This window comes from Homarus americanus, unplaced genomic scaffold (assembly GCF_018991925.1).
Source record: "Homarus americanus isolate GMGI-L3 unplaced genomic scaffold, GMGI_Hamer_2.0 scaffold32583, whole genome shotgun sequence".
In the NCBI taxonomy this organism is placed as follows: Eukaryota; Metazoa; Arthropoda; class Malacostraca; order Decapoda; family Nephropidae; genus Homarus; species Homarus americanus.
In genome coordinates, this window is record NW_024713129.1 from 30,528,980 (window position 1) to 30,555,296 (window position 26,317).

At 43.0% G+C, this 26,317-nt stretch overlaps 1 protein-coding gene across 1 annotated transcript in view; it reads left to right on the forward strand.

Annotated features, from left to right (window-relative positions):
* Window positions 1-5,231: 5,231 nt before the first annotated feature.
* The window catches only part of LOC121870666 (otolith matrix protein OMM-64-like), an 83,939-nt gene continuing 62,853 nt past the window's right edge, over window positions 5,232-26,317 (forward strand). Inside the window, exons 1-6 of the mRNA XM_042372578.1 lie at window positions 5,232-5,310; window positions 5,614-5,667; window positions 7,164-7,234; window positions 8,311-8,427; window positions 9,918-9,969; window positions 10,252-10,370. Of these exons, the coding sequence (XP_042228512.1) occupies window positions 5,232-5,310; window positions 5,614-5,667; window positions 7,164-7,234; window positions 8,311-8,427; window positions 9,918-9,969; window positions 10,252-10,370 (492 nt within the window). The remainder of the gene's footprint in view (window positions 5,311-5,613; window positions 5,668-7,163; window positions 7,235-8,310; window positions 8,428-9,917; window positions 9,970-10,251; window positions 10,371-26,317) is intronic.

Consider the following 26,317-nt stretch of genomic DNA (forward strand, 5'->3'; position numbering starts at 1 on the left):
GTGAAGAGGCCAGTGAGGGCTGGTGGGGGTGCAGTGAGGGCTGGTGGGGTGGAGAGGCAGTAAGGGCTGGTGGGGGTGGAGAGACCAGTGAGGGCTGTTGGGGGTGGAGACCAGTGAGGGCTGGTTGGGGTGGAGAGACCAGTGAGGCTGGTGGGGTGGGAGAAGCCAGTGAGGGCTGGTGGGGTGGAAAGGCCAGTGAGGGCTGGTGGGGGTGAGAAGCCAGTGAGGAATGGTGAGTAGGGTTAGTGGTTGGGGATAGGTTAGTAGGGGTGGGTGGGGGTAGGGTTAGTGGGGGTGGTAGGATTGGGGAGCGGTGGTGGCTAGTAAGTGCTGGTAGGATTGGATGAAGGATGGTTAGGTCAGTGAGGGTAGGGGAGGATGGCAGGGGAGGATGGCAGGGTAGGGGAGGGATGGCAGGGTAGGGGAGGGTGGTTGGGGAGGGTGGTAGGGTTAGCTAGGTCTGGTGAGGGCTGGTCGTCGTGAACTAGTGTTTGGTGTGGTTGGGGTGAGTGTAGCCAGCCCTCCCTGTAAATGATCGTCACACTGTCCTGCACAACCAATTGGCCGCCATCACCCGTGACCTTCACAAGGGCGGAAAAGCGAAAGGAAATTTTTATGTGGGTGTATTGGGGAGCAGGAACTTCACACACACACACACACACACACACACACACAGAAAGAAATGACCACCAAAGGTCACACCCCACCTGTATTACCTTTGGATTAACTATCCTAACCTAATATAACGTATTCTACCTTAACTTAATCTAAACTAACCTAATGAAACCAACCCTAGCCTGACACTAACTCAACCACGCTAATCTAACCTAACATCCCCAGGTAATGATAGGATGTTTATTCATCAGGTGAAGTAAGCTGGGGGGCTAATGTTCATTTGAGTCGAAAGAAGGGGAAAAAAACGAATAATTTGGACACTCACGTTCTTGACAAACTATTCACTTTAACCTCTGAGTTTGTGGTTAACAACAGAGACACAACAAGTGGTAAAGACTTTAGAGTTTTGTACACGCCCTGGGGTTGATTGACTCATCCATAGGCATAACAGTTATAATACCCCTACTACCACACAGGAAGGTGGGAAGCACGGTATTATGAAAGTGTATTATGGGGAAGAGCGGCCATAGTCCAGGTATATTTAAAAGAGGAAGTGAAGGACAGGTGTTGGACACTTATCATATTTCCACAAGAATAAACGATATACAATATTAGCCCACCCAGTTTATTTCACCTGATGCTTAAACACCCCAACGCTACAGGTTAAGTCGAGTTAGATTAGGTTAAGTAAAGGTAGGTTAGATTAAGTTTAATTAGCTTAACGTTAGGGTGTTTAATCACCAGGTGAAATAAACTGATCCTAAAAATAAACAAAACTTGTGATTAATATATTTATGTATCTTACCTACAGCATATCGAAGGAAGTGGACCTGCCAGTATTACTCCTTCCACCGCCAGACACTAGCACTCGTACTGGCGAACACCTCCGGTATGACCTCCCTTGTGGGCTTGTTCTTGCATCTGACTTTTTGATGTTTGAGGCGCACGACTTTTCCAATGTTTACATTTTGGGTTAACGAGTCACATTAGTCCTTAAGTTGTCTATAAATTTCTTCAGATTGTAGCGTAAATTGGACTAATTGTTGGAACAATGTTTTTGCACTGATACGTTACTCTACCTATTACCAAACTTGTCTTATAACTCCACTTTTATAACGTAAAAATATCATTAAATTCTCCCATTTAGGCCAAGATGCGATCAATACCCCATCACTCACTTATTCCCCAAGTACCATGATTAAGATTAACAGTTACCATAGGGAAAAACAGCACAAACTCGCAGTATTGACGAGCAAATAGCGTTGTTTACAAGAGGGTGATCGCGGAGAGTGACGGGAAGACCAGTCACCCCCGGTTTCCTCACTATAGCGCGTTTCCTGAAAAGATGCCCCGCCCCCTCCTCAAAAGTTACAGCTGATTGGCTGTTGCCAACCTGTCCGATTTTGTTCTGAAGTAATGATGTGTTTCTAAATGAGTTTATTCATAATCGTTGGGATGACCGTTTCTGACGAGAAAGATATTTAGCAAAATTATATATAGATACATACATTCATTATTTCAAACATAAGCACGTAGGAAGTTTATCAGAAGTATTATACATAAATTAACTGTTAAACTCTGGTAGCAAATTCACGCTTTCGGAGGATGCATTTAATATACACTTATTTTTACCCACAATAAGGCATACTAAGACAAATTACGTATCAGTAATATTACATTATGCAAATACAATATTTTTTAAAGATCAGAATCACATTGAAATATTACACGACCGTCAACAAAAGCGGGAAATATGACTGCTAACTCTCATATTTTTCCTGCCTCTGCTAACGGTCGTGTAATATTTCAATGTGATTCACAATCTTCACTGTGATTTTTCATTGTGGTTACATGAGAAACATCTTACTGAACAAATCGGACAGGTTGGGCGGGGCATCTTTTCTCAGCTAGTGGCGGCTGAAGTAGTGGGCGGGTAGTCTGCCCACCTGAGATCCGCAGATACTCGAAAAGGAGAATAGTGAACTCGCTAACAGATTCATACATAGATCCATGGGGATATAGATAAGTGGGTAATTATATAAATTTATTTATAGAAAGATAGATAGCGATAAATATATAGATTCCTCGGCGAGATAGTTACTCGTAGTTTCCAAATTTTCGCATTTTGCTTAAATAACAAAAGAAATTATATTAATGAATTGGCAACTCAACTACAAACACAGCTGCCACAAGATTCTCACATCAAAATGTCTTCTTTAAGCAAATATACGAAAATTTGGAAACTTCTAATGATCTTAAATAATGATGAATAGATTGTTATTATAAAAATGCTTTCTTCGGTAAGTTTAATATTTATCCTGGTAGTGATACAGGTGAAAATAGATCCACCACTAACGTTCACCATTACATACAGCCTTCCTTTACCAAGTACTGCCAGGTAAAATTGCGAGTGCGAGACCCAGGGTGGGGTCAGAACATCTTTGGTCGACTGTACATACATACATACATACATACATACATACATACATACATACATACATACATACATACATACAACTCACGCTAAGCTTAAACTAACATCCTAAAAATAAAAATAAAAGATTAATATTACTGAAATTCATGACCTGGTTATATGACTGAGTACACGGGACGGATCACCTGAAAATTAGACACCACACTTTATTTCACCTGATCATTAAGCACCCGAACCCTACCTGGTTAGGTTAGGTTAAGAATAATTTAGGTGAAATTAACTAATCATCAGGTGATGCGATACATCACAGGTGGACACAATAACACAGGTGAACAATGACACAGGCGGATACAATGGCACAGGTGAACACAATGACACAGATGGACACAATGACACAGGTGGACACAATGACACAGGTGGACACAATGACCGAGATGGACACAATAACACAGGTGAACACAATGACACAGATGGACACAATAACACAGGTGGACACAATGACCTGGTGGACACAATGACACAGGTGAACCTATGACACAGATGGACGCAATGACACAGGTGGACACAATAACACAGGTGGAACACAATGACACAGGTGGACACAATGACACAGGTGGACACAATGACCAGGTGGACACAATGACACAGGTGGACACAATAACGCAGATAGACACAATGACACAGATGGACACAATGACACAGGTGGACACAATAACCAGGTGGACACAATGACACAGATGGACACAATGACACAGGTGAACACAATGACACAGGTGGACACAATAACACAGGTGGACACAATGACACAGATGGACACAATGACACAGGTGAACACAATGACAGGTGGACACAATAACAGGTGGACACAATGACACAGATGGACACAATGACACAGGTGAACACAATGACACAGGTGGACACACAATAACACAGGTGGACACAATGACACAGGTGGACACAATGACAGAGTGAACACAATGACACAGATGGACACAATGACACAGGTGAACACAATGGCCTGAGTGGACACAATAACACAGTGGACACAATGACACAGGTGGACACAATGACACAGGTGAACACAATGACACAGGTGGAACAATAACACAGGTGGACACAATGACACAGATGGACACAATGACACAGGTGAACATAATGACACAGGTGAACACAATGACACAGATGGACACAATAACACAGGTGGACACAATGACAGAGATGGACACAATGACACAGGTGGACACAATGACACAGGTGAACACAATGGCACAGGTGGACACAATGACACAGATGGACACAATGACACGGTGAACACAATGACACAACTGACACAAGCACAGGACAATGACAGGTGAACACAATGACACAGGTGGACACAATAACACAGGTGGACACAATGACACAGGTGGACACAATGACACAGGTGAACACAATGACACAGATGACACTACACAGGTGAACACAATGACAGGTGGACACAATAACACAGGTGGACACAATGACACAGGTGGACACAATGCCTGAACACAAGGTGGACACAATCACAGGTGGACACAATGACACAGATGGACACAATGACACAGGTGAACACAATGACACAGGTGAACACAATGACACAGATGGACACAATAACACAGGTGGACACAATGACACAGGTGGACACAATACAGGTGGACACAATGACACAGGTGAACACAATGACACAGGTGGACACACACACAGGACACAATGACACAGATGGACACAATGACACAGGTGGACACAATGACACAGGTGAACACAACACAGGTGGACACAATAACACAGGTGATGACACAGATGACACAATGACACAGGTACACAATGACACAGGTGGACACAATGACACAGATGGACACAATGACACAGGTGAACACAATGACACAGGACAACAGGACACAATGACACAGGTGGACACAATGACACAGGTGAACACAATGACACAGGTGACACAATAACACAGGTGGACACAATGACACAGATGGACACAATGACACAGGTGAACACAATGACACAGGTGGACACATAACACAGGTGGACACAATGACACAGATGGACACAATGACACAGGTGAACACAATGACACAGGTGGACACACAACACAGGACACAATGACACAGAGGACACAATGACACAGGTAGACACAATGACACAGGTGAACACAATGACACAGGTGGACACAATAACACAGGTAGACACAATGACACAGATGGACACAAATGACACAGAACACAATGACACAGGTGGACACAATAACACAGGTGGACACAATGACACAGGTGGACACATAACACAGGTAGACACAATGACACAGGTGAACACAATGACACAGGTGGACACACACACAGACACAATGACATGGACACAATGACACAGGTGAACACAATGACACAGGGACACAATAACACAGGTAGACACAATGACACAGGGACACAATGACACAGGTGAACACAATGACACAGATGGACACAAACACAGGTGGACACAATGACACAGGTGGATGAACACAGGTAGACACAATGACACAGGTGGACACAATGACACAGGTGGACACAATGACACAGGTGAACACAATGACACAGATGGACGCAATGACACAGGTGGACACAACACAGGTAGACACAATGACACAGGAGGACACAATGACACAGGTGACACAATGACACATGGACACAATAACACAGGAACACAATGACACAGATGGACGCAATGACACAGGTGGACACAATAACACAGGTAGACACAATGACACAGGTGGACACAATGACACAGGTGGACACAATGACACAGGTGGACACAATGACACAGGTGGACACACACAACACAGGTGAAACACAATGACACAGATGGACGCAATGACACAGATGGACACAATAACACAGGTGGACACACTGACACAGGTAGACACAATGACAGGACACAATAACACAGGTGGACACAATGACACAGGTGGGACACAATGACACAGGTGGACACACACACAGGTAGACACAATGACACAGGTGGACACAATGACACAGGTGGACACAATAACACAGGTGGACACACACTGACACAGGTAGACACAATGACACAGGTGGACACACAACACAGGTGGACACACTGACACAGGTAGACACAATGACACAGGTGGACACATGTGCAGACACAATGACACAGGTGGACGCAATGACACAGATGGACACATAACACAGGTGACACACTGACACAGGTAGACACAATGACACAGGTGGACACACAACACAGGACACACTGACACAGGTAGACACAATGACACAGGTGGACACATAACACATAGACACAATGACAGGTGGACACGACACAGGTGGACACAATGACACAGGTGGACACAATAACACAGGTGAACACAATGACACAGGTGAACACACTGACACAGGTGGACACACACACAGGTAGACACATGACAGGTGACACAATGACACAGGTGGACACATGACACAGGTGACACAATGACACAGGTGGACACAATAACACAGGTGAACACAATGACACAGGTGAACACAATGACACAGGAACACAATGACACAGGTGGACACACAACACAGGTGGACACAATAACACAGGTGGACACAATGACACAGATGGACGCATGACACAGATGGACACATAACACAGGTGGACACAATGACACAGGTGAACACACAACACACAGGTAGACACAATGACACAGGTGGACACAATGACACAGGTGGACACATAACACAGGTGAACACAATGACACAAATGGACGCAATGACACAGATGGACACACAACACAGGTGGACACACTGACACAGGTACACAATGACACAGGTGGACACAATAACACAGGTGGACAGACAATGACACAGGTGGACAATGACACAGGTGGACACAATGACACAGGTGGACAATGACACAGATGGACAACAATGACACAGGTGAACACAATAACACAGGTGGACACAATGACACAGGTGGACACAATGACACAGATGGACACAATGACACAGGTGAACACAATGACACAGATGGACGCAATGACACAGGTGGACACACACATGTGGACACAATGACACAGGTGGACACAATGACACAGGTGGACACAATGACACAGATGGACACAATGACACAGGTGAACACAATGACACAGATGGACGCATGACACAGGTGAACACAATGACACAGGTGACACACAACACAGGTGGACACAATGACACAGATGGACACAATGACACAGGTGAACACAATGACACAGGTGGACACACAACACAGATGGACACAATGACACAGGTGAACACAATGACACAGGTGGACACATGACACAGGTGAACACAATGACACAGGTGGACACACAACACAGGTGGACACAATGACACAGATGGACACAATGACACAGGTGAACACAATGACACAGGTGGACACACACAGGTGGGACACAATGACACAAGATGGACACAATGACACAGGTGAACACAATGACACAGGTGGACACAATGACACAGGTGAACACAATACACAGGTGGATACACAACACAGGTGGACACAATGACACAGATGGACACAATGACACAGGTGAACACAATGACACAGGTGGACACAATAACACAGGTGGACACAATGACACAGATGGACACAATGACACAGGTAACACAATGACACAGGTGGACACACAACACAGGTGGACACAATGACACAGGTGGACACAATGACACAGGTAGACACAATGACACAGGTGAACATAATGACACAGGACACACACACAGGTAGACACAATGACACAGATGGACACAATGACACAGGTGAACACATGACACAGGTGGACACACAACACAGGACACAATGACACAGGTGACACAATAACACAGGTAGACACAATGCACACAGGTGAACACAATGACACAGGTGGAAATACACACAGGTAGACACACAATGACACAGGTGGACACAATGACAGGTGAACACAATGACACAGGTGGACACAAACACAGGTAGACACAATGACACAGGTGACACAATGACACAGGTAACACAACAGACACAGATGGACACAATAACACAGGTGGACACAATGACACAGGTGGACACAATAACACAGGTAGACACAATGACACAGGTGGACACAATGACACAGGTGGACACAATGACAGGTGAAAATGACACAGATGGACGCAATGATACAGGTGGACACACAGGTAGACACAATGACACAGGTGGACACAATGACACAGGGACACAATGACACAGGTGGACACAAAACACAGGAACACAATGACACAGATGGACGCAATGACACAGGTGGACACAAAACACAGGTAGACAATGACACAGGTGGACACAATGACACAGGTGGACACATGACACAGGACACAATGACACAGGTGACACACAACACAGGTGAACACAGACACAGATGGACGCAATGACACAGATGGACACAATAACACAGGACACACTGACACAGGTAGACACAATGGGTGGACACACAACAGGTAGACCCAATGACACAGGTGGACACAATGACACAGGTGGACACAATAACACAGTGGGACACACTGACACAGGTAGACACAATGACACAGGTGGACACACACAGGTGGACACACTGACACAGGCAGGACACAATGACACAGGAGGACACACACACAGGTAGACACAATGACAGGTGGACGCAATGACACATGGACACACACACAGGTGGACACACTGACACAGGTGGGACACACACACAGGTGGGACACAATGACACAGGTGGACACACAGACACAGGTGTGACAATGACACAGGTGGGACACAACAGACAGGTGGACACAATGACACAGGTGGACACAATGACACAGGTGACACACTGACAGGTGGACACACACAGGACACACTGACACAGGTGGACACAATGACACAGGTGGACACAATGACACAGGTGGACACAATGACACAGGTGGACACAATGACACAGGTGACATAATGACACAGGTGGACACAATAACACCAGGTGTGGACACAATGACACAGGTGGACACAATGACACAGGTGGACACAATAACACAGGTGAACACAATGACACAGGTAGACACAATAGCACAGGTGGACACAATGACACAGGTGGACACAATACACAGGTGAACCTGACACAGGTGGACACAATGACACAGGTGGACACAATGACACAGGTGGACACAATGACACAGGTAGACACAATGACACAGGTGGACACAATGACACAGGTGGACACAATGACACAGGTGAACACAATGACACAGGTGAACACAATAACACAGGTGGACACAATGACCTGGAGTGGACACAATGACACAGATGGACACAATAACACAGGTGGACACAATGACACAGGTGGACACAATGACAGATGGACACAATGACACAGATGGACACAATGACACAGGTGGACACAATGACACAGGTGGACACAATGACACAGATGGACACAATGACACAGGTGGACACAATGACACAGGTGGACACAATGACACAGGTGGACACAATAACACAGGTGGACACAATGACACAGATGGACACAATGACACAGGTGGACACAATGACACAGGTGGACACAATGACACAGATGGACACAATAACACAGGTGGACACAATGACACAGGTGGACACAATGACATGGGTGGACACAATGACACAGGTGGACACAATGACACAGGTGGACACAATGACACAGATGGACACAATGACACAGGTGGACACAATGACACAGGTGGACACAATGACACAGGTGGACACAATGACACAGGTGGACACAATGACACAGGTGGACACAATGACACAGGTGGACACAATGACCTGGATGGACGCAATGACACAGGTGGACACAATGACACAGGTGGACACAATAACACAGGTGGACACAATGACACAGGTGGACAGTGTGACACAGATGGACAATGACACAGGTGGACACAATGACACAGGTGGACACAATGACACAGGTGGACACAATGACACAGTGAACCTGTGACACATGTGGACACAATGACACAGATGAACACAATGACACAGGTGGACACAATGACACAGGTGGACACAATAACACAGGTGGACGGACAGCAGCGTGAACACGACAATTGGACACAATGACACAGGTGGACACAATGACACAGAGTGGACACAATGACACAGATGGACGCAATGACACAGGTGGACACACAATGACACATGTGGACGCAATGACACAGGTGGACACAATGACACAGGTGAACCAATGACACATGTGGACACAATGACACAGGTGGACACAATGACACAGATGGACACAATAACACAGATGGACAAACGTAATTTCCTGGAAAATTACGTTTGAAATCTACACTTGAACACTACATTACACAGTTGACTTTATTTACATTTTGTTATGTGCCATGTAACCCTTGAACCACATGTGTGTGTGTCTGTGTGTGTGTCTGTATTCATCTGTCTGTCTTTCTGCCTGCCTGTGTCTGTCTGCCTGAGTCTGTCTGTCTGTTTGTCTGTCTGCCTGTATGCTTTTATCTGTATGTATGTCTTCCTATTTGGCTGTATGTCTGTATGTGTCACCTGTATGTCTTTCTGTTTGTTTGTGTTATATATATATGTCTTTCGTTAAGTATGTATGTGTGTGAATCTTTCTATCAGTGTGTTTGTCTATTAGTACTTCAATATGTCTCTCTCTCTCTCTCTCTCTCAATTTATTTCTCACTCATCCATCTCCCCGTTTAACTTTCAATATATATATCGCTATCTATGTCTCATAAAAAAGCATAAATATTGTTGCACTGACACACACACACACACACACACACACACACACACACACAACGTCTGTCACAAGTAGTAATAGTGGCAGTGACAGTGATGGGTCAGACACATGGAAACGTCACACCGCCTCACCAACACACTATAGACATTAAGACCAAGTGATCGGGGTCACAGGAAAATGCCTTAAAACGCCATGTTTGTGGATCTGTAAAACCATAGAATCATCAGAAAATAGATGTACATTGCTTCTCTACCATTCGTGATCTCTGAAACGTATACAGACATACAATACGTTTTTCTTTAAGCAGCTACAGCGTTCATGAAAGCATGGATCGTCCTATAACGCCTACCTAGAGTTTGTGAATCCTCAAAACCGCAGAAATGCATCATCATCATCGTGTTCCCTCAGCAAACTTAACATTCGAGAATGTATGGAAGAATGACCAACAACGCTTACTTAACTTTTGCAAATTGCTAAAATCCCCAGGATATTACATGATAGTACCTTTCGTGGCTAAATCTATGAGGGGCCAACTAAAAACTCTCCTATCATTCGCGAGTCCCTAACATATTTTGAGGCTTCACGGCTGGTCGACTTAAAAAACTAAATTAGCTTTCGCAAATAGCTGAAAACCCTTCGGGGACGGATGCATGGACAACAACACTTACCTAGCCCTTGCGAATAGCTAAAAACCCAAAGTATACAAACCTCACCATTCCTGGATGTGCGGGTGATCGACCTACACCACCTCACGTCTACAGATCAGTTTGTTTACCTCTCCACCACTATCAGAGCCTCAGCGGGTGTGTGGAGGACGCGGTTATGAAGCCAAGGGTTGTTGTGGTTCGCGTTGAGGCGTCTTACTGTGTGATTGAAGGTTATATCATAACGCCCGGCAGGAGGGTGTCTCATTATTTTGTGTAAGATGCAGAAAATGGGATGTGGAGAGTGGAGGAAAGGAGGGAGGGGTAGGGTGGATGGAGGGAGGGAGGGGACAGAGGGTAGGGGAGGGAAGGGTGGGTGGAGAGAGGGAGGGAAGAGTGGGTAGGGGAGGGAAGGTGGGTGGAGAGAGGAGGGACAGAGTGGGTAGGGGGAGGGAAGGGTAGGAGAGGAATAGAGAGAGGAGGAAGGAAAGCAGAAATGGAATGCGATGAGGGGAGAGTGAATGGAGAATAGGAGAGAGAGAGATCATAACTTTATCTTCTCCTTCCTCTTCTCTTCCCTTCCTTATCTTCCTAATATGTCAACATCATTCTGCTCTCCCATATTTTTTCTCTACTACCCTCTCCACCTTTCTCCCACCGTACTTTTCTGTATCCCACCCTCCCCATTCCTCCTTCATTCTCCTCCCATCCAATAACACCCTTCCTTCCTTCATCCCTCCCATCTTGCTCCCCCTACCTCCTCGCCTCCTCTCTCCCTCTCGTCTTTGTCTAGTGTCTTCCCATTTTTATATATTTCTTTTTCCTCTTTCATTCTTTCTCTCTTTTCCCTTTCCTGCTTTGCCTCTTTCCTTCCCTTCCCTTACCTCGTTCTCCTTCTTCCCCCACCTCCTCCCTCCTCTCCTGATAGAGCTTCTATCTTCTTGCTCCCCTCTTTTGCCCTCCGTCTCTTCCATTCTTCTTCCTTCCTCACTTCGTCCTTTCCTCCTTTTATTTTTTCTTTCTTTCCTGCCCCTCCCTTCCGCCTTCCTTTTTCTTCCCTTTTCCTAGTTCCTCTTCCTGCCTCCTGCCTCCACTTCCTATGTTTTTCTTCCTCCTTCCTTTTCCTCCTTCCTCGCTCCCTCCCTCTAACCATCAAACAACATCCAAAAATAACAACCAACAAAACTTTGGTCAATAAAGCACTCCAGTAAAACATCAAAAACAGAAATAGGTAAATAATGTTTTAAATCACTGTGTAAATGACATCAAAACATGCAGCGGTGGCCGGACGTGTCCTGTTTGTTGACGAGTACGGTTGGTGGTGACACACACACACATATATATATATATATATATATATATATATATATATATATATATATATATATATATATATATATATATATATATATATATATATATATATATATATTGATAAAATCACACAAGGAAAAGGGAAACAATGGGGCACCTTAGCTTTCGTCTTTATTCAAGACATCTTCAGAGGCAACTGAATTACAAGGACCGAAAGAGGCTTAAGTACACAGGGTGACCTTACTCAACATGCTTCTGTAATTTTGGATAAAAGAAACTATAATGATAAGATGAATTCATTACTAAGTGATGAAAGCATTTATTGTGAGCTTACAAAAGATCCCCTGGAAAATATTAATAAGTTATCTAATTCTAAAATAAAGGTGTTATTGAAAAAGAACCCCCATCTCATCAAACAGCTCCCTCAAATCAATCCCACTTTACCTTATATGTATGGATTGATCAAAACACATAACCTTAACAATCCATTACGTCCTATAGTGAGTTCTGTGGGTTCTGTTACGTATAAATTATCCAAGTGGTTTATTAGGATACTATCCCCTCTTACAGGCCAAATATCTAATTCACAAATACACAACAATAGTGATTTAATTGATAAACACAGGGAACACAATGAACCATGTGAATTAATAAGTTTTGATGTAAATTCAATTTTCACTAGAGTACCAGTGAAAGACCTACTTTCATTTCTTAAAGTTAAATTGCAACTGTTAGATTTGATAGTTGAACATGATACTTGCCTCAAATTGGTAGAGTTATGCGTTACTGACAATGTGTTTAGAGCAAATGGGAAGATTTACAAGCAAATATTTGGCATGAGCATGGGTAATTGTCTTTCTGCTCCTCTAGCCTGTATTTTTATGTAGTTTTTTGAGTCTAGATTACTACCCAACATAGGGGACTTTATTCCTCCATGGTATAGATATGAAGATGATGTTCTTTGTCTTTGGCCTAGAAACAGTGACCCACTGAAATATTTAGACAAGCTTAATGATCTTGTCCCTTGTATTACATTCAAAATTGAAAGAGAAATGAATGGATTCCTTCCATTTCTTGATATGCTTATCATTAGAAATGGTCATAACTATAAATTTAAGGTGTATAGAAGGCCTACACAGATAGACAGTTTCATACATTTTTTATCGAGTCACCAGGAATCTACCAAAATGTCAGTTTTTCTGCTATGTTTTTGAGATGTTTGCATATTTATGACCTTCAATTTATTGAGGAAGAAGTGAAACACATTCAGTCCATTGCACAAAAACTTGGGTACCCTTCATTGTTTGTTGATCATTGTTTTAAAAGGGCCAAAAAACCCTGTAATGGCTAGTGCTACTTGTGAACAGGGCTGTGCCCTTCTGAGGGCCGAGTTAGAGAGGGCCAAGGAAGATATCTTGAAATTAAAGGAAGAGATAGCGAGGATGAAGGAAGAAACGAGGCAAGGCAAGCCGATGTCTGATGAAAACTCAGGCGAATGGAAGGTTGTGAGGAGAGGGACGACCAAACTGGTGGTGAAAAAACACACCAAGGATACGACAAGAACGACAACAACAGCTAAGTGTACCTACTCTTTCAGTCCCTTAATAGATGAATTGGACAATAGTATAGTCAGGGACAGGGCTGTCAAGGAAGGTACGAAAATTTTGATTGTTGGCGACTCCCAGGTACGGTACCTAGACAGAGCTTTTTGTGGTAAAGATAAAAATAGGATGAGGGTGTGTTTGCCAGGAGCTGGGGTGGGGGATATAGTTGACAGGATGGACAATATCTTCTCTGGTAATGGGAACAAACCCATTATCTGCCATAGCACAGGATGCAATGATATTGGCCGGTGTAGGAGTGAGGAGCTTCTTGATAAGTTCAAGACAGCTACAGAACATATTAGGTCTGAGGGAGGGATCCCTATCATATGTAGTGTCCTGCCTAGAAGGAGAGCTGGCAATGAATGGTTGTCAAGGGCAGTTGGTGTCAACGGCCGTCTTGACAGATATTGCAAGTCAATATCAGTCCCATTCATTGACAACTGGGACAATGTCTACGGCAGAAAGGATCTTTATGCTAGGGATGGGGTGGCAACCCTGGCAGGGTCTCTCGAGAGGGCAGTTCAAAAGATGTAGAAGTCTTTATACTGCTAGGGGAACATATGAGCACGGGGGTGGAGGAGACTGTAGTGGGAGCTGGTAAACAAAGTAAAAGGTTACAGGGAAATAGTGCTAGGAATTATGACAAAACTAGATTAGGCAGGGAATTAAAACCTAAACGCGACAGAGAGAGGACTCAGAACACGACTAACTTAAATGTCTACTATACAAACAGTAGAAGTATGAGAAACAAAATGGATGATAATAGGGCCTTGGTATGTACCGAAAAAATCGATATAATAGCATTCACCGAAACATGGATAAACCTGGACTCACGTGAGTTACCTGTCGAATACCAAATTGCAGGTTACAAATTATTCCATACCGATAGGCAGATTAGGAAAGGAGGCAGAGTAGCAATCTATGTCAGGAATAATATGAAGTATGAAATAAATAAGGAAATCAAAACTGAACTGAATACAGAAACAATTTGGATATAATTAATCAATGGTAGGAAAAAATTAATCACAGCAGTAATACATAGACCTCCTAATCTTGATAGAGTTAATGAGCGACTTATTTGGGACGAAATGCACAGGGCTTCCATACATAGCAAAGTCTGTATAGTAGGTGACTATAAATTTAGCCAAATAGATTGGACTGACGTTATGGGTAACTCAGAATCAGATGATTTTCTTGAAACAATCCAGGACTGTTTCCAAGTCAACATATAACCGAACTCACCCGGGGTAATAATATACTCAATTTAGTTCTGTCAAACAGAGAAACCTCATTAGTAATGTCGAGGTAGGGAACGAACGTGCAAACAGCGATCACAAAGAAATTAGATTCCAGTTAGAATTTCAGGACAGCCGTAAGGAAAATTCCACTAAATTCCCAGATTTCAGAAGGGTAAACTTTGATAGTTTGAAGAGGCAGTTGAGAGAGGGGGTATCACGTTTGGGGTTGAACTACATGACCTCACATGAGGTGACCTCACTCAATGTACCCACAGAGGACGACCTCACCCTACCCTGAGACCTAATGGTTTAGATTGACCTGATAACGAGATCTGAGTTTGCCGAGTTCCACGACAATTTAAATAATGCAGAAAGGCAGAACATACCATACAAAAAACTCAGATCAAACAACAATGACCCTAAATGGATACATAATTATTTTAAGAACATTATTGGACAAAGGAAGGCTGTAGGTAGGAGAATAAATCGTGGTGAATTTTACCTCTGAGATTACTATAAGGTATTGGCCGGTAGGGTTAAGACCGAGATAAGAAAAGCTAAGAGGAATAATGAGCTGAAGATAGCAAGGAAGGCGAAGTCAAACCCCAAGGGATTCTATCAAATGTATCAAACTAAAACACGAGAAACGATTGGACCAATACAGTCAGATACCAGCAAGCTAACTGATAACCAAGGAGAAATGAGCAGTAATCTGAATAAATATTTTTCAACAGTTTTCACCACCGAAAATTTAAACATAATACCCGAAGCTCAGACTCTATACAGAGATAGTGAAGAAAATAAATTAAGCAAGATAGTAGTGCCTAGTAAAGGATGTTAGTAAGCAAATAGACAAACTAAAGCCTAATAAGTCATCAGGTCCCGATGAGATATTTGCCAGATTATGAAAGGAATGTAAGGAAGAGCTTAGTATGGCCTTAGCAAAGTTGTTTAACATGTCCTTAAAAACAGGTGTAAAACCAGAATCCTGAAGAATAGCGAATGTAAAACCGATTTTCAAGAAGGGAGATAGATCACTATCCTCTAACTATCGTCCAATCAGTCTAACATCAATTGTAGGCAAATTACTGGAAGCAATCATTTCAAACTCTATTCGAAATCACCTGGAGAAGCACAAGTTGATCAATGATTCCCAACATGGCTTCACAAGGGGGCGTTCATGTCTAACTAATCTATTAACATTCTTTCCTTCAGTTTTCGAATCAGTGGACAAGGGGCACAATTATGATGTGGTATATATCGACTTTAGCAAAGCCTTCGACAGAGTCCCCCACGAAAGACTAATAAGAAAAGTGGAGGCTCATGGCATTAAAGGAGATATTCTAAAATGGATTAGGGCGTGGTTACAGGACAGAAAACAGAGGGTGATCATTAACGACACTAAATCCCATTGGAGCAACGTCACTAGTGGAGTTCCGCAAGGCTCAGTATTTGGACCATTATTATTTATTATATACATAAACGACATAGATATCGGCGTACACAGCAACATAAGTAAATTTGGTGATTACACTAAAATAGGACATGTAATTATATCTGACGAGGACTCCGAAAAACAACAGGAAGATCTAAACAAATTTTTCGAATGGTCTGAAAAATGGCAGATGAAATTCAATGTGGACAAATGTAAAGTACTCAGTATAGGAGATGTAAACAGGGAGACCAGATACCAGATGAACAACGATGTTATTGAGGAATCCGACTGCGAGAGAGATTTAGGAGTAATGATAAGTAGGAATCTTAAAGCAAGTAAACAATGCATCTTTCCTCGAAACAAAGCTAATAAAGTTCTTGGGTTTATACAAAGGAGTGTTAGTTACAAGACTAGCGAGGTCATCCTAAAACTATATCTTGCGCTTGTGAGACCTCACTTGGATTAGGCAGTTCAATTGTGGTCACAGTATTACAGAATGGATGTAGAATCCTTGGAAAGAATTCAGAGGAGAATAACAAGACTAATCCCGGGCATTAGGAACCTTGAGTACAGAGACAGGTTAAAGCATCTTAATTTGCACTCCCTCGAGAGACGATGAGTGAGGGGCGACATTATCGAGGTGTATAAATGGAAGTCAGGGCTAAACAAAGGGTACATTACAAAGGTACTCAAACTATCCAACCAGGAGCGAACTCGTAATAATGGTTTTATATTAGACAAATTTAGATTTAGGCTCGAAATAGGTAAACATTGGTTTGGAAATAGAGTAGTGGACGACTGGAACAAGTTACAAAATATCATCATTAACTCGAATACGCTGGATAGCTTCAAACATAAGTTGGATGGATAGATGTGCAATAGGGGCTGGGTGTAAATGGGACTGGCCAGTATCAGTTTCATCCTTTCTTATGTTCTTATGTACTCAAACCAGACAAATACCTACATTTAAGAATATTTTGACTCTACCTTATCGCAATGAATTTGTCCCTTTAGTTCAGTCCCTTAAATTATTAAATATTAATGTTGTTTTTAAGTATGACCCAACTATTACTAATATATTAATCAAAAATAACCCAACTTTAAATGTAAATGGAAGTGTTTACCGCATTCCATGTAGCAATTGTAATGGAAATTTTGTAGGACAAACTGGGAAAGCATTGCAACTCAGAATTAAACAGCACAAGTAAAATATTAGAACAGCATCTGAAAGCAGTGCACTGTTCGTTCATGATAGGAACAATAATCATCCCATGGATTGGCAAAACAGCTTAGAAGTGTATCAATCATCATGTGTCACAGAAAGACTTCTGGTTGAAGCTAGTTTGATTAGAGAAATGAACTCTATAAACCTTAGTGATGGTCAGTACAAAACTGATAATGTGTTACACAAATTTATTTGTCAGTGGCCCAAGGTTAAAAATGCTTTGAAAGCATTCGATTTAGATATAGGATAGATGATTAGTGGGTCCCATATTTTTTACCGGACCTAACTTGACTAGTCACGTCGCCCTTTCTTTTAAGCTCCTTTGCGTGTGGTGGCGTTGGTGTGCGGATTAGTGGATGTCATGTTTATGACCTGACCTCATGTTTAGTAAGGTCACCCTGTGTACTTAGGCCTCTCTCGGTCCTTGTAATTCAGTTGCCTCCGAAGATGTCTTGAATATAGACGAAAGCTAAGGTGCTCCATTGTTTCCCTTTTCCCTTGTGGATCTACATGAAATTATATATATATATATATATATATATATATATATATATATATATATATATATATATATATATATATATATATATATATATATTATATATGCAAGTAAACCACTGTAGGTGTGCATGATCCAAGTATATGCTGAAACAAGAAAACACGAAGTTCCCAAGCGCTTTCGTGTAATTCACATCTTCAGGGGTGGGTACAGATTAAGGAGTAATACTTGACAAGGCTAATATATACAGAAGAGGAGAGATAATTTTGTAATTAAGAAGATTTGTAACCAGGTGAGAAGGTTGGGTCATCTTACCCTATGACCTGACTACGAACAGCTGCTGTGCTTAGAGATGGCATGGTCAATTTTTTTTGTTAAGAAGATTAGTAAGGGTCACTGCCTAATATATATACACACACACACGATGTCACCTTCAATGGTGAGCTCTGAGGTGGCTTGAGAGACCGATACGGGACCGGCAGGGTCATCCATAGATGTTGCATGTGTGGAGCGCTACTTCGAGTGCGGGAGGGGCGGCGGCAGCGTCTTTCCGGCGCTGGCGCTTGTCTGCCTTGGTATGCAGTTAGGCTAACTCGAAAGTATTGACGCCTTATCGTGTGGTGCTCCTCCAAGCGTTACCGTGTGGAGTGATCGTGTCTTAAGACTAACTGTATACCTTTTCAGTGTCCCACCAGCGTTACATTTACTATTCTTTAGGTAATTGTAATGTAGCTGCTTTGGAAGTCTAATGTCGTCCATGCTGCTAACATAGCCAGTCCAACACAGCTGTTCATGGTTGGTAACCTGATACTTCTGCTGTCATTTGTTCTCTTGTCTTCCCAGCGTTAGTGAAAGTTTTCAAGTGCCTTAGTTACCTCGTGTATGTGACCCATGTCTCGCTGCTATATAGCAGGGTGGGGACGACCACTGATCGATACAAGTGTAACTTTGTAAATAATATCAACTCCATACAGCTGAAGACATGGCTACGAAGTCTGCCAAAGGCTTAAAATGTACATAGGATATTAATAATAACAATAATTTTTAAGGAAAAATATTATGAACAAACACACACACACACACACACAGTCTATCCACCAATCAACAGCCGTATGTGCAACTCGTAAACAAAGACGTTGCCAGTTAGTGATTAAGGCCTATCTTTACAATATCGTGTGTGTCGGGTGTCAGCGTGACTCATTGCCAAAACTCGGGTGCTTTACTTTTTAATCTCTAAGCTTAAGTCTCATGCTGAAATTCCAGGTGGCCGCCCAGCGCCAGACGCCACCAACGGGGCTCAGCCTTTTTGCTTTTCGATTATTGATTTGGCGAGCTGTGTTTTCCAAGTTTGTTGAGCTATTTATATTATTTTCTTTTTTAGGTAGCTTGTCTATCTATCTATCTATCTATCTATCCATCTATCTAGCTATCTATCTGTCTGTCTGTCTGTCTTTATTTCACCTATTTGTGTGTTTGTCCGTTTATTTTTCTCTGTCTGTCTGTCTGTCCGTTAATATTTCTCTGTCTGTCTGTTTGTCTTCTGCAAGAGGGCTAGCAACTTCGTGCCGCCAACACCTCCATGCTCTTACGGCCTGCCGCCTCATTCCCCTGTATAAGAATCCAGGATGTAGGCCTATAGGGGTAGGGAAGGTGCTGAGGCAGATCATCGGAAAATGCATAATGGAGGTGGTAAAGGATGATGTCAGAGCAGCAGCAGGGAACCTGCAAGTTTGTGCTGGCCACCAGGCTGGAGAAGCTGCCTTTCACGCCATGAGAACGATATTTGAGCAGCGTGTTTGTGAGGCCGTTCTCCTGGTGGACGCTTCAGATGCATTCAACATAATTGACCACAGAGCCGCACTGCACAGCATCAAGTGTCCAGGCTTTATAATGTATGTTGAGGACACCTATGGGAATCCATCAGACCTCTATATAATAAACAACGGGGCTCTGAAAGGTGATACCATCATACAGTCGACTGAGGGAACAACGCAGGGCGGCCCTGTTGCAATGGCAATGTGCGCAATGGGCCTAACCGTGCTCCAACACACAATAAAATTTGAAACAACTGAAATCAAGCAAGTGGCGTATGCTGACGACCTTATTGGGAACGGGAAGAGTGGAGGACATCAAAAAGTGGTGGGACCTGGTAACATCATGAGGTCCACAAATAAGGTGCCACCCAAACGCCAGGAAGTCCTTCCTCATTGTGAAGCCGGAGCATTATAAACGGGCAGTGGAGGTGTTCAGTGGAAGTGAGGTTGAAATAACAAAGGATGGCCGGGGTCACCTAGGCGCAGTAATCGGCACGACGGACTTCGGGGCTGAGTGCATAACGGGAAAGGTGAATGAGTGGGTTAGGGTAATCCAAGCTCTGTCTGATGTAGCTAACACAGAGCCACATGCGACTTTTGAGGCATTCACCCATGGAGTCAAGCATCGCTGGAACTAGTTGATGCGCACTATCCCTGATATAGGTCCCCCCCCACCCTCTGGAAGAAGCTATCGGCGTCAATTTTATTCCCAAATTAGTGAAACACCTTCACTTAACCCCAGCAGAAAGATCACTCCTTGCACAACCACAGAGACTGGGAGGAGTGGGATTGACCAATCCAGAGGAGACTGCTGCCACCGAACATCAAACCTCAGTTAAGCTCACGGCAGCCCTCGCTGACCACATGATAGATCAGAATGCAACAGGTGAGGTGGATACCAGTGAAGTAAACAAGATTCGAAGGTCCATTACGACAGAACGGCAGCACGGCCAAAGTGATAAGTTGCAGCAACTGATGCTGCAAATACCAGAGAATTTGAAAAAAAACATAGCTATAGACGGGAGGTGGGCGCCTCGAACTGGTTAACTACATTACCGATAAGGGCAATGGTTTCAGTCTCAATAAACAAGAATTTACAGTTGCCATTGCTCTAAGGTACGGTAGGCCAGTAGAAGGTTTGCCCTCCCAATGCGTGTGTGGCTCTTCCTATGACGTCGATCACGCCATGGTGTGCAAGAAAGGGGGCTTCATATGCATGAGGCACGACGAAGTAAGGGATCTCGCAGCAAATATGTTGAAGGAAATCTGTCGTGACGTCAGAGTAGAACCGACCCTCCTTCCATTGGCAGGTGAGAATTTCCAACATAGGAGTTCAAACACATCCAACGAAGCCCATGTTGACGTCAGTGCTCGAGGATTCTGGACGCGGGGACAGCGAGCCTTCTTCGACATCAGGATTTTTTATCCCTATGTCACCGTAACTTAGCCCTCGATGCTGCACACAGGAGAAGCGAGAACGACAAGATAAGGGAATATGGGGAGAGAATTCAGAACGTTGATCAGGGCAGCTTCACTCCTATGGTGTTAACAACCTCTGGTGGGATGGGACCAAGTGCAAGATGCTTCTACGCCAGACTCGCGGAGGTGCTATCCAAACAGAAGCAACAGCCCAGAAGTTATGTTACAGCCTGGATGGGATGTCGACTGCCCTTCTCTCTCCTTAGGTCTGCTTTGGTCTGCCTTAGGGGAACGAGAGCATCGGCCCCAAAGCCGAAAACAGTTGCAGATATTGACTATTAGGCAACGTCACTGAAAGATCTGGAACTCAACTAACTCAACACAGCTAGGATAGCTACTTATGTATTAGGATATAATAAATGGCGAAGTATGGCTATAATGAGAGGCATAAAAAAAAAAAATATATATATATATATATATATATATATATATATATATATAGATATATATATATATATATATATATATATATATATATATATATATATATATATATATATATATATATATATATATATTAAGTGTCAGCGGTATCATATCTATTGAGTGTCATCTTCAATATATTTATTGAGTGTCAGTTGTATTATGTTTATTGAGTGTCAGTTGTATTATGTTTATTGAGTGTCAGTTGTATTATGTTTATTAAGTGTTAGTAGTATTATTTTTAGTGTTTGTCAGCTGTATTATGTTAATTAGGTGTCAGCTGGAATATGTTCATCGATTGTCAGTTGTATCATGTTATGTGAGTGTCAGCTGTATTATATCTATTGAGTGTCAGCTTTATTATATCTATTGAGTGTCAGCTATATTATATAAATTGAGTGTCAGCCGTATTATTTTCATCGAGTGTCATCTGTAATATATTTATTGAGTCAGTTATTTTATATTTATCGAGTGTCAGCTATAATATGTTTATTGAGTGTCAGCTGTATTATGTTATATGACTGTCAGCCGTATTATGTTCATTAAGTGTCAGCTGTATTATGTTCATTAAGTGTCAGCTGTATTATGTTATGTGAGAGTCAGCTGTATTATATCTATTGAGCGTCAGCTGCATTATATCTATTGAGCGTCAGCTTCTTTATATTTATTAGGTGTCAGCTGTAATATGTTTATTAAGTGTCAGCTGTATTATATAAATTGAGTGTCAGCCGTATTATTTTCATCGAGTATCATTTCCTTTATATTTATCGAGTGTCAGCTGTATTATGTTTATCAAGAGTCAGTTGTACTATGTTTATCGAGTGTCAGCTGTAATATGTTTATTGAGTGTCAGCTGTATTATATAAATTGAGTGTCAGCCGTATTATTTTTATCGAGTGTCATCTGTAATATATTTATTGAGTGTCAGCTGTATGATGTTTATTAACTGTCAGCTGAATAATGTTTATCGTGTGTCAGCTGAATTATGCTCATTATGTTATCAACTGTTACAATTCAAAGCTGTAATTTGTTTATTGAGCGTCAGTGGTGTTATGTTTATTGACTGTCAGCTGTATTTATCTATTAAGTTTGTGTGTGTAGTAGGGGGAAGGGACATGTGGGTAGGGGATGGCTGGATAGAGAATGGGTTAGGCGGGGGAGGTGTGAGGTTGAGGGGTGATTTGGGGAAACGAGGCAGAGGCGGGCGGGATGGTGGGGCAGGGTCGGGTGGCCTCGGTCCTCCCCCTCAGCCCCATAGCTGGTCGTTTACGCTATTTCATCTCACAGAATATTTATCAAACAGTGTGATAAGCATCAAAACACATTAACTTCAAATTCAACCTCAAGATTCTCTCTGTGAATTCAACAGAGGAAAATTTGTTTCCACTTTCTAACAATTATTATTTATCAAACAAAATAAATATACATTAAAGCTACAATTGGTAAACATGTGAGTGGTTCGGCACACGGGAAGGATCATTTTAAGAATTATCTATACTGCTGTCACCATTTGTAACAATAATAGATTTTGTTATTCCTTTTAATTTTTTTATTTTTTATTTCGGTTATTTACTTACTTTCTCTACGTCTTTATTCTTTAATTCTCTTTCCTTACTCTTAATCTGTCCTTCTTTGCTCTATTCTCTGTATTTCTCGTGAGATGGTAGAGAAGAGTGGACTGAGAGAGGGATAGAGGGAGACTTGTTTATTGGTGAGGGGAGGTGGGAGCTCGCCTGTGGTCACTCCCCCCACTAGTTTTAGTTTAACAAATTTATTGACAAAGCTTGTAGTACAGTACACTAGAGGGTAATCTAATATGAAGATATGAAGGGAAAGGGAGAGAGGGAATAGGAATAGCCTGTGATGATTATGTAATTTCTTATGGCTCACTGTATCACTACATACCCAAAGACATGTATGACAATGTATTACTCAATGTCAAAGGGGGAAGGGGAATTTAAACACTTCTTAATAGTTCCTTTGTTTATTGAGCACCTTCTACTGAGACTGACAATTATACTTCAAAACAATAAACCTATCTCCCGAACTCGTTAAACAGGGGGCTCCAGGAATGGTCGAAGAAATGGCTGCTGAGATTCAATGTCACGAAGTGTAAAAGGATGCACCTGGGGCGTACCAACGGTAAGGAGGCGTATCATATGTCCCAACGGGATGAAGAAAATGCACTAGTTGAGACTGTGTGTGAGAAGGACCTAGGTGTGTATGTTGACAATGAGCTGAAGTTCTCGGGCCATTGTGAGAAGAAGGTAAATCAGGCAAATAAATTATTGGGTCTTATAAGAAGGTCGTTCAGATATCTAGACGGTCCTCAGACGATCTTCAGGAGTGAAGTGCTTCCCCATCTGGAGTACTGTCACCCCATCTGGTCCCTGAGATATGCTAGGGACTGTCAGTTGGTTGAAAATGTTCAAAGGAGGGCCACCAGACTGGTGCCTGCACTTCGGCACCTCAGCTACCCTGAGAGATTGGAGCGCCTGAATTGCCTAGCTTATACTACAGACGGGCAAGGGGACCTAAAGGAAGCATCTCAGGGGACTACTCAGTTGAGTGTCCTTACCTGATGGACGCTCGCCCCACAAGGGGTCACAGCTCAAGATTGAAGAAGCCGCAAGTCCAGAAACCGTGAGGGCAAACTTTTTTGAGAGGCCAAACTCTTGGAACAATCTACCAGAGAGTGTTGTGACGGCACCGAGTGTGAGCTCTTTCAAGAGAAGACTTGACCAACACTGGAGCGGGTTCAGGTACATTCAGGAGCCGGTGCATGCCCAGTACTTGCCAACAGTTTGTGACTGAGACGTGACCGATCGCCCGGGCGGCTAACAAGCCGATCAGTGGCGAAGAGGATAAAAGTAATACATTTCGTGCAATGGATAAAAAGTGATGGGTACTCACATATATTCATGACGCCATGGGAGAAGATGACACACGCATGTCTATATGTCACAAAGCCAAAACAGACTCTGTCCTAAGACACAGGCGATTTACAAGATGCCACATGGTCATGACGTCACGTCTCCGCGGCTCTCCTTATTGGTTTAGGCCAAAGGCATTCACACTCACAGGTCCCTGCGATTGGCTCACGCTTGGAGGAAAATAACTTTCTCATGCCATTGTTACACGGCTGTTATATGTTTATTGAGTGTCATCTGTACTGTATATGTTTAAAAAGTGTCAGCTGTATTACGTTTATTAGGTATCAGCTATAATATGTTTATCGAATGTCAGCAGGCCGGGTGGATTATGTGGATGACATAGGGAGGCGAAACAACCTCAGGATCGCCGGAGTCGCCAAAGATGCCCACGATAACTGGGAGTCATCCCAGCGCAAAATTTCACGCCTGCTGAATGACCATTTTCAACTTCCTGAAGTAAAGTTTGACAGTGTTCAACGCGTCGGGAAACCCAACTCCTCCCGCCCCCGCGACATCATAACAAAATTTCCATCCCCCTCTAACCGTGACAAAGTGTTTTATCAACGCAATAGGCTGAAAGGCTCCACTATCTTCGTCAACGAGGGCCTCTGCCCACTTACGACTAAAGCCCATCTACAGCAAATGGACCAGTTTAAAGAAGCCAGGAAACAAGGGAAACACGTGACGTTCAGTCATAAGACCCTTGTTGTGAGGGATTGGGCAAGTGGACACGCTCCCACTCACCCACCCGCTGTACCAACCCCCCCAAGCCCCTCGAGAACCCCCTCCCCACTGAGGGGGAACCAGCCACTGTCGCTAACACCTGAGGAGTTGGAATCAGGTATCATGACCGTGCTGATAGACTGGCCAATGAGGCATGTAAGAAAGAAAATGACCA